At 38.9% G+C, this 12,886-nt stretch overlaps 1 protein-coding gene across 1 annotated transcript in view; it reads left to right on the top strand.

Annotated features, from left to right (window-relative positions):
- The first annotated feature begins 6,690 nt into the window (after nt 1-6,690).
- Nucleotides 6,691-12,886, top strand: part of LOC139970789 (kielin/chordin-like protein) — a 43,861-nt gene continuing 37,665 nt past the window's right edge. Inside the window, exon 1 of the mRNA XM_071976781.1 lies at nt 6,691-8,131. Coding sequence (XP_071832882.1) covers nt 7,813-8,131 — 319 coding nt within the window. The 5' untranslated portion in view covers nt 6,691-7,812. The remainder of the gene's footprint in view (nt 8,132-12,886) is intronic.

The following is a 12,886-nucleotide window of genomic DNA, read 5'->3' on the forward strand; positions in this document are numbered from 1 at the left end:
TGTATTATGGTACGTACAGACGGTAGTATAGGAGTCACGCTCTTGGCAAAAATTACAAAGCCTTATGGAAAGCCATTCACGCCTAAATGAAAGCCAATATGGATTCCCTGTTCTAGAAAACGCCACACAGCCATAGAGCATTTGTAATTGTATGTATGTATTTTAGATCTTCCTGCAGGCAGGAATTTGTGAAGAAGCCATCATTGGTTTATCAAAGCCGCAAGCTGACCGAAGTAAGTCTCTTAGATTCATATTTAACGTCCATGATTATGAATTGTCAACAACTCTGTAACTGGACGACATACATTAATCTTGGAGTGACTCGAACTCGGGACCTTATGATTTAAGGGGACCGGCGTTAACCACTGAGCTAACACTCCAAATGTAATTATCAATCATTTATCGATCGAAGTCTAAGGACTGGATAATCCTTTCAATATAAACTTCTGAGTGAAAGGTTTTGAACATCAGTTGGCTATACTGTTTTTTCTCTATTATGAACGTTTTCTCGTACCATCAAAAATAGTACGAAGAAAGTTGAGAGAGATTCAAAGGTTTCCACCCGGGCATATCTATCAGTTTCTGTATCACTTTATAAGCCCCTTGTATAAGCCTATATTATATGGGCTCTTTGAAGAGGTTAACACCGCCAAGGTCATGGGTTCAAGTATCTCTTAAGAAAGTGAAAACTCGAAACATTGTACTCCTATGAAACGTTTCAAAAATAGCGCACCTGAAAATAAACGATACGTCCAACATATTAAAAATCCTTTCTATGACAATCGACCAGTCTAGCCATGTATGCGGTTTCAAATCAGCCCATAAGAAGAACTACTATGGCGTGGTCTCTCATTTATAATGCAGCTGCACTTGTACTTCTTAAAAGATATCCTGCATGGATGGGTATTCGATTACGTGAATATATCAAATTCGGTCTTTAGTGACAATGAAAAGCTATTGCAATCCAACTTAAAATGCAGAATAGACTAACGTTTATTGAGAGGACAACGTTAAAAATTTAAAATAATAGTTCAGCAGACCCCTATATCCCACTCATATTTCTACTAGAACGGCTCCTATTGTCGTCAGCCTTTGTTAGCCACTCGCTGGATATGAGCTCCTAGTGTCTTGGAAATTGGGGGAGACACAAAGAGGAGGGGGGGGGGGGGGAGAAGCAAACATTACTACTATTATGCATATAGTTTATTGCATGGACCGCATGATATTTTGTGCAACCAGGTGATAATATCCTTGTTCAAAGTGACTGGCTTTTCATATAGATGCTATCTTATTTACTTTCAGCATAAAATTCAACGACTAAATTAATGGGGGGCGGGCTGAAAGGGGGATGTAGAGTATTTAAACTCAGTTTACGTAAGATATGGTTGACGTTCACACACGTCAGGGTATAATCTTATGCCCCTCCCCCACCCCTCCCCTCTCCATTGTACAAGTTAAGCTATGTTGTTTGGATACTATAGTAAGTACCTGTAAGCAGTCAATTATTATATTGTATTTTATTGTCATGTCCCATCATTTTACTGTAGTGTATGTAATAATGCAGCTGTTTCCGTATTGAGAGAGAGAGAAGTAGAAGTGTCTGTTTTACTACATCATTCAATTGCTGTTCAGTCCACAATAACGCTGTTATATAATTTACTCGCATCACAGCATTGCAGCCGCTGGGGCTTACTCATCAATGATGCCTTATTGAACCTTAGTCGTTGATTTTCCGCTTCTCTCACGTTTGATATACGGCCCTGGATACGGCTGTCCGAGCGCCCCGGTATTTTACTCTCTTTGCCGTAAACATTAAAACAGCATAGCCCCATCAGTTTCTCTTCGTCCCGCTGGATACGTAAGCGTATTATGTAGTACACGATTTCTGCTCATAAGCTTTTACTTGTAGCATTACTTTTGCCTCGAAATTGAAGCTGTATGGTATACAGTTAAAAACAAGTTTCCAAAAGACTCTCTTTCAACTGGAAATTTGAAGAAAAAAAAAACATTTTCCTTTTTTGTAGAAAATGAGAAACAAGGTTAAAGTTTATATACAACGGCTCAATAAAGCTCAATACATGGGAATAGAAAAGAAGATTCTTTATTATTGCAGTAACAGAAGAGTAATTATGGTATGTTCAAATGTGGGTTACTTTGATTACCTCTAGTTTGGAGGTAACTTTGTAAAGTTATCGTCCTCACGGTGAAGTTTTCTTACATTTTACCAACCTCTTTAGTTATTCCTTTTACAGGACATTAAGTTATTGGCAACCGTAACAGCAGCTGTATAATAAATCAGGTAATATGCTGGTTAGACATTAACTATATGATACAGTATGACCCTCTGGTTGTAGATGTACGGACGGACGGACGGACGGACGGACGGACGGACGGACGGAGGGACGGAGGGACGGAGGGACGGAGGGACGGAGGGACGGAGGGACGGAGGGACGGAGGGACGGAGGGACGGAGGGACGGAGGGATGGAGGAATGGACGGACGGACGGGTGGGTGAATGGATGGATGGACGGACGGACGGACGGACAAATGGCTTCGGTGGATACAAAGCTTCGGATAAATAGATGGAATGATATTCAAAAGGTTTCCACCCGGGCATATCTTTCAGTTTCTGCAGTATCACTATATATCTTTTATGGGCTATCACTTAGGCTAGCGCATATAGAATGATAAGCCCCTTATATACGATAGGGATGGAGAGAACTTTAAACTTGCCCCTTTTCGCTTTATTTTCATTGAATTGCCCGGAAAGGGAATTAAACGGTGCACATACTGTGCTAACATAGTTGTTCAATGTCAGTTATATAGGAACTAAAATATAGCATATCTTCACCATGAAGAGCCCAATTTGGAACTCACAAATGTTATAATTTTTGGTTCTGATGGTCACTATTGCTCAAACTCCGGCCAAAGATAGACCAGCAACCCTGTCCCCACATCGCCTCTTGCCTGTGTCTAACCCCTTACCTCTTATGCACACAGTCACCAATAAGTCTGACTTGCCTTGTTGGTAGAGAACACAACATCGTATGCTTTCAATTAAGGGACAATTTCCGGCAAAGTTTAGTCTTGATATGTAATATTTCTAACAAAAGAAATCAGTCTGGCATTGTTTCTATAGTTATTGCGGTTTTCAACATATTCAACTGTTAACATATCTACCCTACGTGTCTAGAATGCTCTTATAAGGTTTATTTGATGATGTTGGCCTAAATGTTGACGTTTTCATTTATATTTCCTTTATTGTTCTAAATTCAACTATGACATACATTCTGTTAAATTTAAATAATTAACAGAGCACCCGTGGAAGACATTCAATTAATAATGCATAAGAAGTTAGAATTGCGGAGAGACCATAGTCTTTTGTTGAAACTAAGAAATTGAAGTAATTTTGCACGTGTATAGTGTTACACTTAACTTGAGCCAACATTCAATATTTGATTAAAGGATCATCCCCTCCCCCCCCCCCCCCCTTAAAAAAAGGTTATAGAAAAACAAACTGGATTGATGATATCAGTGATGTTAATACCGTATAAATTAATAAAATCCAATTTTGTGCTCAGTCATCCTATTCAAACAGCCCGAAAATATATTTGGTAAGAACATAATGCACAGGTGGGTTTAATTGCATGTTGGTATGAGTCGAAACACCGCGTGATAAGTCATAAAAAACCCAACAAAACAATATATGTTTCGCTTTTACTTGTTTTTATTTTATGAACAACACTATACATTATAAAGTGTCCAAAAGTCAGTATACTCTTCAGTCACTTCCGTTCACAGTATGCTGGTATTTCTGTTTTCATCAATAATAATATATAAAAAAAAGAGCTCCCCTCGGTTCCAAAAAGGTTTACAACGCACTCGGATATTGCAGAGCAGCTAGCCAAGAGCGCTAGTTTTATAATATTGAAGACAGATCGTACTCATTATAAACAGATTGGAGTGGTTTACAATATCACAGCCATCTTTATTTCCAGAAGGCATTCCTGCTTGACTCCTATCTCGCTCCATGAACTTCTTTGCTCCAAAAATACTCCGATGTTCTTTCAACCATTGAAACGTGGATTCAATCATAGGTCTACCCGGGAGACTTGTAAGTGGTCACATTCCGATCATCCAAGGGAATTAATAGGAGAACCTATATTGCCTTCCATGCTATATCGCCTACCACAGGCCTGGTCCATGTTGTACGCATTATGAAGTCTGAGAGCTGATGTAAGTTACTTTGTAAAACGGCATCCATATATATGGAAGGGCAAAAAATTAATAATAATAAATATAAAAAAAGGTGTTTTGTGCTTTATTACAGTTACGTAGCTGACGGCGTTCCACAACCAAACTAAATTTTTCACTCGAGTTGCTGAAAAGCCATGGTGATAGGGCGAGGGGGTGATAAGGTGTATACATTCCCGTGACCCGGGGTCAGTTTGGGTGGTTGGCGATATATGGAACAAAGAATAATGTATCCGTTTTAATTTTATGATATGCCTATACGGAAAGTGGGTTACATAAGTGTCCGAGGGCCCTAGCTGGTTCTCGACTCCCCCCCCTCCCCTTCCCGCTGCTTACTGGTGTGATATTCTGATCGGACTCAGTCCAAACAGTGATCAAATGAGCCCAATCAGTCAATATCAACGTTATCTTCAACCCTGATTCTTATAAAGGCCTATATGCATAGTACACTATATGATTTTTCTAACCTTTTCAGAGTATTATCTGATCTTTTACGCGAAAGTATAGTTCTATGTGCTAGGTTGTTGATCCCTTTTTTTCACCGTTGACATACATTTTCGACCTTCGAAATGTCTGTTGTGACAAAAGTGCATGTTACCGAGAAACGACATGCCACAATATCTATATATATATATTCAATCATCTCGAGGGTGCGAGAATTAACTCTAGAAACTGAATCAGTTTCTTAAATCAGGGGAACACATCAACGAGATTGCCACGTTACCTCTCAAGACGGACAGAAAGAAAGACTTTGTATAAGTTTAAATAACATGACCTAACCTTGACTGCACTGACACGGCTTATTGCTAGTACCAGGGAGTCCACCAGCTACCCGTATACTGAACTAGACGAATAAAAAGTATCGGTGTTGTATGATCTGCTAACTTGCCGTCACTGGTATAGGTTGAGAGGTGAAATCTTGGGCTCAATACCAGAGAGAGCCTGAGAAAGCAAGTTAATAAAGGGTACGTCATTTCTCCTGTTTTGTATAGCAGTCACAACAAATTATGAAACCATAGCAACACGGCCGTATATAGTGTACAACTTCCGGTTACTTGATGTAAATAGCCGTTTTTCAGTTTATTTGACTTGATATGATATGTAAATATATAACAACATGGAAACCCACCGCATATAAGTCATTAATGTCATGTATTTGTTTATACAGTTCCGTGTGTCCACTATACGTTAATAAACAATTGCTGTTGCATGGTATATATATGTAGGCTATATATATATATATATAAATGAAAATCGTAATGAGTTGGAAAATCAAGAACAGTGAAAAAACTTTCAGCCTCCACCGGGATACGAACCACGGGCCTTCCGTGGTTCGTATATATATATATATATATATATATATATATATATATATATATATATATATATATATATATATAAATATATATATATATATAAATATAATAAATAAATAAATACATATAATAGAGTCAGTCGCGGCCCTCGTCATCATATGAAAGAATATTCTCATTTCTGCTTTACATTGTGACCGGAGCTTTCACATTTCTTTTCTGCGGCAGACTTGGCACTGTTATTTCAGGGGGTCCATCAGTTCCGCTGTTTACCGATGCCTTTCAACACACCAAGTGAGCATCTTCTTCCAAGACCCACTGTACCCCCTTGTTTCGGTTACAGGCCACGAGACCGAAGGTCCGCGAGACCGAAGGTCCGCGAGACCGAAGGTCCGCGAGACCGAAGGTCCGCGAGACCGAAATTTAGAAAGGTCCGCGACACCGAAGATCTTCGAGACCGAGGTCCGCGAGACCAAATCTATTACTAGGCCCTCGAGACCGAAACTATTACTAGGCCTATAATAGTGGTAAGACCAGGGAACAACTCCCTGGTAAGACAAATATTTTGACCGGTTATATTACGTTGATAAAGCGTGTAATTAACAAGAACTTACAACCATTTCTTTTCATAGTGGATACCATTGACTTGCGCGAGGGGGCTGGGGCGGCTTGCATTGATACTAGGGCTCCACCAGTAGCGTAACCAGAGGGGTTTTTGGGGGCTCGCCCCCACTCTCTCTGCAGCCCCAAAAGAAATTTTAGAATACAATATAACTTAATAATTAGATATAGCGAAACCCTATTTCAAACAATATTGTGCCCCCCCCCCTTGTCAATATCTTTGACCCCCTCTGAAGCCCCTCTAATGAAAAAGTCTAGTTACGCCTATCGATGGAGCTTCCATAGACCATCGGTCTCGCGGGCCATCGGTTCGCGGAAATTCGGTCTCGCGGACCTTCGGTCTCGTGGAATTCCCCCCCCCCCCCTTGTTTCTCTCTTTTAAATTAAGCCCTGACGTTTAGGGAACCCATTCATTGTTAGCGCGTCGCTAGACTAGCGGAATAAATCAGTTGCCTGGTTTGCCCGATACGCATGTTGACTCCCATCTCTCTCTATCTAACTACATCTTTCGACATTGTGAAGTGACACTATACTAAAGGCAGCCTTTGCATATGTTTAGGCCACCTTTCATTTAACCTTTTGGTGTTTTATTTTCAGCAGAAGCTTCAATCACCCATCAGTCTACAGCACGAGGCAGACCAGCTAGACCTTTGGTGTTATTTTTATCTTCTTTTTTTTTCTGTTCTCGAGTCGACAAATAACATCGTGCTTCTACGTACGGGGACTTCTGTGACATGTTAGGGATAAGGTTGCCAATAATACTCGAGCAGCAGAGCAAAGGAACACACCACTCCACGAGCATTGACGTATAAATCGCACTCTCTCCTACTGCGGGCAGTAAAAAGATTTTTTCAAAGTTTGCTTTGCAGCAAATCGTGTACACCTTTGCGTATCAACGTATTTCTGTATGTACAAGGATTTCGTATTTGATTAATTAATAAATTCTGTTTTTAAAAATATTTTTTAAATGTAAATTTTACGATACGGAATCATTTAATCAGTTTTCCTTTCCTGTGGTTTCTTTTTTGTTTTCTCACTGCAACATGTTACCGCTTAGCCCTACGGTTGTCAATGCGATATCTGTGAGTCTACAGAAGTAGTAGTCGGGCTTGGCGTGATGTTACATTCCTGTGCGGTGAAGTGAAACAGGGCTTATTCTACAAGCCGTGTGGACGGAACGAATCCAAGAAGCAAGCTGTGTGTTACATTTACTCAAGAGTTGGAACACGGAAAGGTTGTATGTCATACTGTTCTCATGTGCTTGTGTAGCTTTTCTTAAACAAGACCACTGGTTTGAAGAAGATGCCTTCACATGACAAATTTGGATAATAATAATAATATCTTCCTGTTGGAAAATCCAGATCATTTCGATAAGGATGATTGTAAATGGAGTAGTGTATTTTTCATATGATTTACCCCGAGCGGTAGATGAGACAATAAATATTTGAGTAAGTTTGATCTTGACCAACACATATTCTACTACAAATAAGATTTCACACACAGGGTGGTACTTCAACGAAACATTTCGTGAACGATACCAGTACTATACCACTAGCCTATATATATATATATACAAATATATATATATTTTTTTATTGATACTTATAACTGGATGTATTGTGATCATGGATAAACAACAATATAGAATGCTCGATTATTCGCCAAATTTCCATCGGACTTCATGGAGATTGTTTCTTGTACTCACTTTAAGTTTGATTGAATTCCGAAGTTCATTTGGTACAGACCTTTGTCCAAAGGAATACAGAGTTTGTTCAACTTGGGACTGCCCAAGATTATCTCCTACCTGTCACGGAGGGCGAGGAGGATCCGACCCCTGTGACTGTTGTACCGTCTGCCTCCGCCAGGTTGGAGAGAGATGTTCCGTCCCTAAACAACCATGTGATGCTCAATTTGGCCTTTACTGTAAGGATGGAAGATGCAGGGGTATGTATATACACAAAAATATATCATTTCATCGCCATTGGCTATTTGCCCTTACTTTGACAAAATGTCAGATCCGATCCGTTTGTTTTTGTTTTTTTGTCACCTTACATCGGGGATGAGGTTTATAAGGGCGGTATATTAAAAATGGAAATGTTAGTTTAGTACGTGGAAAGCAACTTTAATGTTTTATCGTAGCTTTGGGGAGGAAGGGACATCCCCACCCCCTAATCCCAAAGAGAGATTTACGAATAAGAAACACTTGTAAGGTGATGACTGACAATATGTTCTGTACACACCGTCCTCCAGAAAAGCGAAGCGGCACCCGAAAGTCTCCTCGCGAATTATAGACTTATTGTACGTCTGGATATATCCCTCGCACCTTATAGACGTATTGCACGTCTGGATATATCCCTCGCAGCTTGTAGACTTAATGTACTTCTGGATATATCCCTCGCACCTTGTAGACTTATTGTACGTCTGGATATATCCCTCGCACCTTGTAGACCTATTTTACGTCTGGATATATCCCTCGCACCTTGTAGACTGATTTTACGTCTGGATATATCCATCGCAGCTTGAAGACTCATTGTACGTCTGGATATATCCCTCGCACCTTGTAGACTTATTTTACGTCAGGATATATCCCTTGCACCTTGTAGACTTATTGTACGTCTGGATATATCCCTCACACCTTGTGGACTTATTGTACGCCTACCTACGTCTGGATATATCCCTCGCACCTTGTAGACTTATTTTACGTCTGGGTATATCACTCGTACTTTGTATACTTATTTTACGCCTACTTACGTCTGAATATGTCCCTCGCACCTTGTAGACTTATTTAACGTCTGAATATATCCCTCGCACCTTGTAGACTTGTTTTACGTTTATTTTACGTGTGGATATTACTCACTACAATTTCAATATATATAAATATATATATATATATATATATATATATATATATATATATATATATATATATATATATATATATATATATATATATATATATATATATATATATATATATATATATATATATTGAAATTGTAGTGAGTTATCTTCAGCGAAAAGAACGCCAACTTGTAATTGACATGTTCAAATACCACACATAACTTCATGTTCACTCATGGTCATAAATTATTTAAGATCAAATACATATATTCTTGGAAGATATAAAGACAGCACTATACATGCATTTCTGAGTATAAGTTTATGTTAAAAGCTATTAAAATGATAAGCATTTTTTTTTTTAATATTTGGCTATAAATTATCCATTTCCTGTTGCGTTGATTTGAATGTAGGTGTTTAGTTCCGTTTCCTACAAAAAAAAGCCAAAAAAAAGCAAAGTGTCAAAGTTGATGAGCGTGACAATATTTCCTTCTTCGGCATTGTTTATCTCTTATTGGCAACTATTCAACTCATTTCGATCAGATACCCTTCCATCAGGGAGCTGCTACTCTAGCAGCTCCCTGCTTCCATCATCAGGGATTCCCAGTACTCGGCCCGAGGGCAACTCAATACTCAGGCGATCTTCAGAATATAGTCAACACGGTTTTATACAATCTGAGAAACGCTGGAACGTTTGGCTTGAACCTATAATCGTCGTTCTCGTGTGGTACTAGCCTATTCGTTTTACAATGTCTAAATGTATTACAAAATGATATTATGAAAAGAAAATTTGTATGTTACAAATTTAACACGCTTGATATTGATATGTTACATTTCAAGGTCACCAGTAGCTACCCCATTTCTTCCTCTCTTTCATTCACGCTCAAAATTGCTAGAAGTTTTCAAAACCGCTTTCCTGATTGTTCTGATTCATCTACTTGCAAGCTTTTTTCCACACAGACATTTGAGGGTGTTTAAAAACTAGACAGATTGCGGCACATACCTCAGTGTGGATAACTGCGTTTAGAATGGCTGTAAAATGCTTGTTGTAATTTGAGCATGGGTGACCATTATCTGAATATCTAGCATATTTGGCGGTGGCAATACTCTATGATGGCTCTTTAAATATCAGTGTGTGTGAGAAAATAATGTAATATAATAATATTTAATATTACACCTCGATATCAGATAGAACGTCATTTTAAATCGAACTCCCACGTAATCGATATACCCGATGCGTGGGAGCATATATATTGTTATAGAGCTGGGTATATCATTATCACAGATTCCAGACCATAGAGTACATCCGTGTAACTTCTTCATATATGAATCCATCCTCGCACACTCTCTCTCTCTCTCTCGAATTCCAATGTCCAATGTCCAGTCTCCGTGTCCTTACTCTCGGGACATACCATGACCATCGGCTGTTTACAATTTAAACAAACGTCTGGACTAATTAGAGGACTCCGTGGTCGTAAAGAAGAACTGTCACCACGATCTGACGTCATAGTGCTGCATTCCAGATGATTTAATGGGGGTGTCCTGTCAAACTGAGTGACGTTTACCCCCGAACAGTTAATAAATGTTACCAGTTAATTGAGTTAAAATTCATATTGTTGTAACAGGTTGTAGTAGGAATCGAATCTGACATCATAGTGCTGCATGCCAGAAAATTAAGCGGGTGTCCCAGCTGTTAAACTGAGTAACGTTTATTTCTGAACATAGAAACATATTTGACCACTTTGACTGTATGAACTAAGACGCAATCGTTGAAACTCACTGTACAACATCCATGGGGGTCGGACGTATAATGATGGAACAGGCTGGTATTGTCTTTTCTATTCTTGTATTCTCTGGGAGGTCCTCTACAAAGGCCTAGCAGGTTATTAATTTAGTACTGAGGATGGTGTGGGGGCAAGGGGAGGGGGGTGTAGAAGAGAATGGGGGCTTAGGACAGACTTACACACGGAAACTGACAACTTGCTTGATGTTCTTGACAGTAGACACCATTAATAGATTTTGCTCACATTTTTAAAACGCAGATGTCGATGGTGGGTTGGTGGGGCGGGTGGGGCGGTGGGGCGGGTGGGGCGGGTGGATTGATATCACCATCTTGTTTCGTCGTGTATTGTAAACAACACAAGGATTTACTCTTTCTACCCGATTGTGAAATTGAAACAGTGTAACTATCAGCTGCGTGTAGAACTGCAGTCTGATAAAAGTGATTTGCATAATTATAACATTATCTCGCGAGTTGTCATTTCGTCGAAATTCGGTCGAGCCTCCTGTTATCATGTTGTTTGTCTCTAACGACGAAGTTCAGTGTTTACATGATAAAATATTAAGTTAATGAACGAATAATGTTATAGATAAATCGGGTTCGTGTTTCTCATTACACAAACGATGATAATTGTACTTTTAATATATTTCTATATTCATAAAGACAAACAGGTATTGAGTTGATGACTTTAATAGAGGTCTAAGTCAATTGAATAATCTATAACAGAGGGATCAATAGTTATGTTCGCTTGGTAACAACAATCTTATAACTTGTATTGATATGATCGATTGGATTAAGTTATAGAATGTGGTAAGTAGAAATTAAAACAAACATATAAACAAGAGAAAAGATAAGATATTCGTATCGCAGCTAGTGCAGCATACTTCAAATATTAAATGATAACACAGGTTGCACATGTCGTTCTTGAAATTTGGATGCACGTTATGATCTCAGCTCTATCAGTTAGGTGCCGGGGTTGGGTATATATATATATATATATATATATATATCTATATATATATATATATATCTATGTGTGTGTGTGTGTGTGTCTCACATTAAAGGTAAAACAGCTTTCTCGTAACCCCACCCCTAGCCCCACTCCCACCTACTCCCCTTTCCCTTCATTGTCCAACCGACCGAACAGTGTGGATAATACGATTCTTAGAGTTAAACATATTGTATGTAGTATTTACTGTTGTCGCTGTAAGGTTGCCACCATCAACATTACAATTAATCTATCCCGTGACGCTAACCAAGGTATGTACTTACGAATCGATCTGATAACGAAAATAATCAAGATATTTTAAAAGTATTTTAAGTATGCGAAATATGATCACACGGGTATACCGATTGCGTGAAGGTTGTAGTTGAGGGTGACCCTAGATGCACCGGGTCGTTTTGTTGTCTCGTTGGAAAATATCAGAGTCGTCATGTATGAAATACTGTATACAAACAGTGCATGGTGAATACAATCTTTCGTTAAATGATGCAATATGTTTATGGTAACGTATGCATCTGACGCATATGTTGCTTGTTACAACAATTTGTATCGTGAACCCTTCTGTGCTGTAGTTCATACCCACACTGGCAGTCTAGCTTGTATGTTAGATAAATGTTTTAATTCAAGTTTGGCCACAATTTTGGCCACATATTTACCACTGTAAAAGCACTATAGATTATGTTTTTATAACCTACAACTGTAGATTCTGGGTGTATAACCCACAACTGTAGATTCTGGGTGTATAACCCACAACTGTAGATTCTGGGTGTATAATTTACAACTAGGTTCTGGGTGTATAACCTGCAACATGGTTCTGGGTGTTTAACCTACAACTATGGGTTCTGAGTGTATAACCTACAACTTAGTTCTGCATGGGTGTATAACCCATAGCTAGGTTCTGTGTGTAATCCACAATAGGTCTGCTTGGACTGACATATGTTCACGTTTGCCCCAAACACTACTATATGTTGATAGTATACCCAGAACACCCACTTCTCTCGCACCCCACCATCCATATCCATACTCAAATGAAAATTAAAAAGAAGGAATTGCAGACAAGTATATAACGGTATGGAAT

The sequence above is a fragment of the Apostichopus japonicus genome, chromosome 8 (assembly GCF_037975245.1).
Source record: "Apostichopus japonicus isolate 1M-3 chromosome 8, ASM3797524v1, whole genome shotgun sequence".
NCBI classification, from domain to species: domain Eukaryota; kingdom Metazoa; phylum Echinodermata; class Holothuroidea; order Aspidochirotida; family Stichopodidae; genus Apostichopus; species Apostichopus japonicus.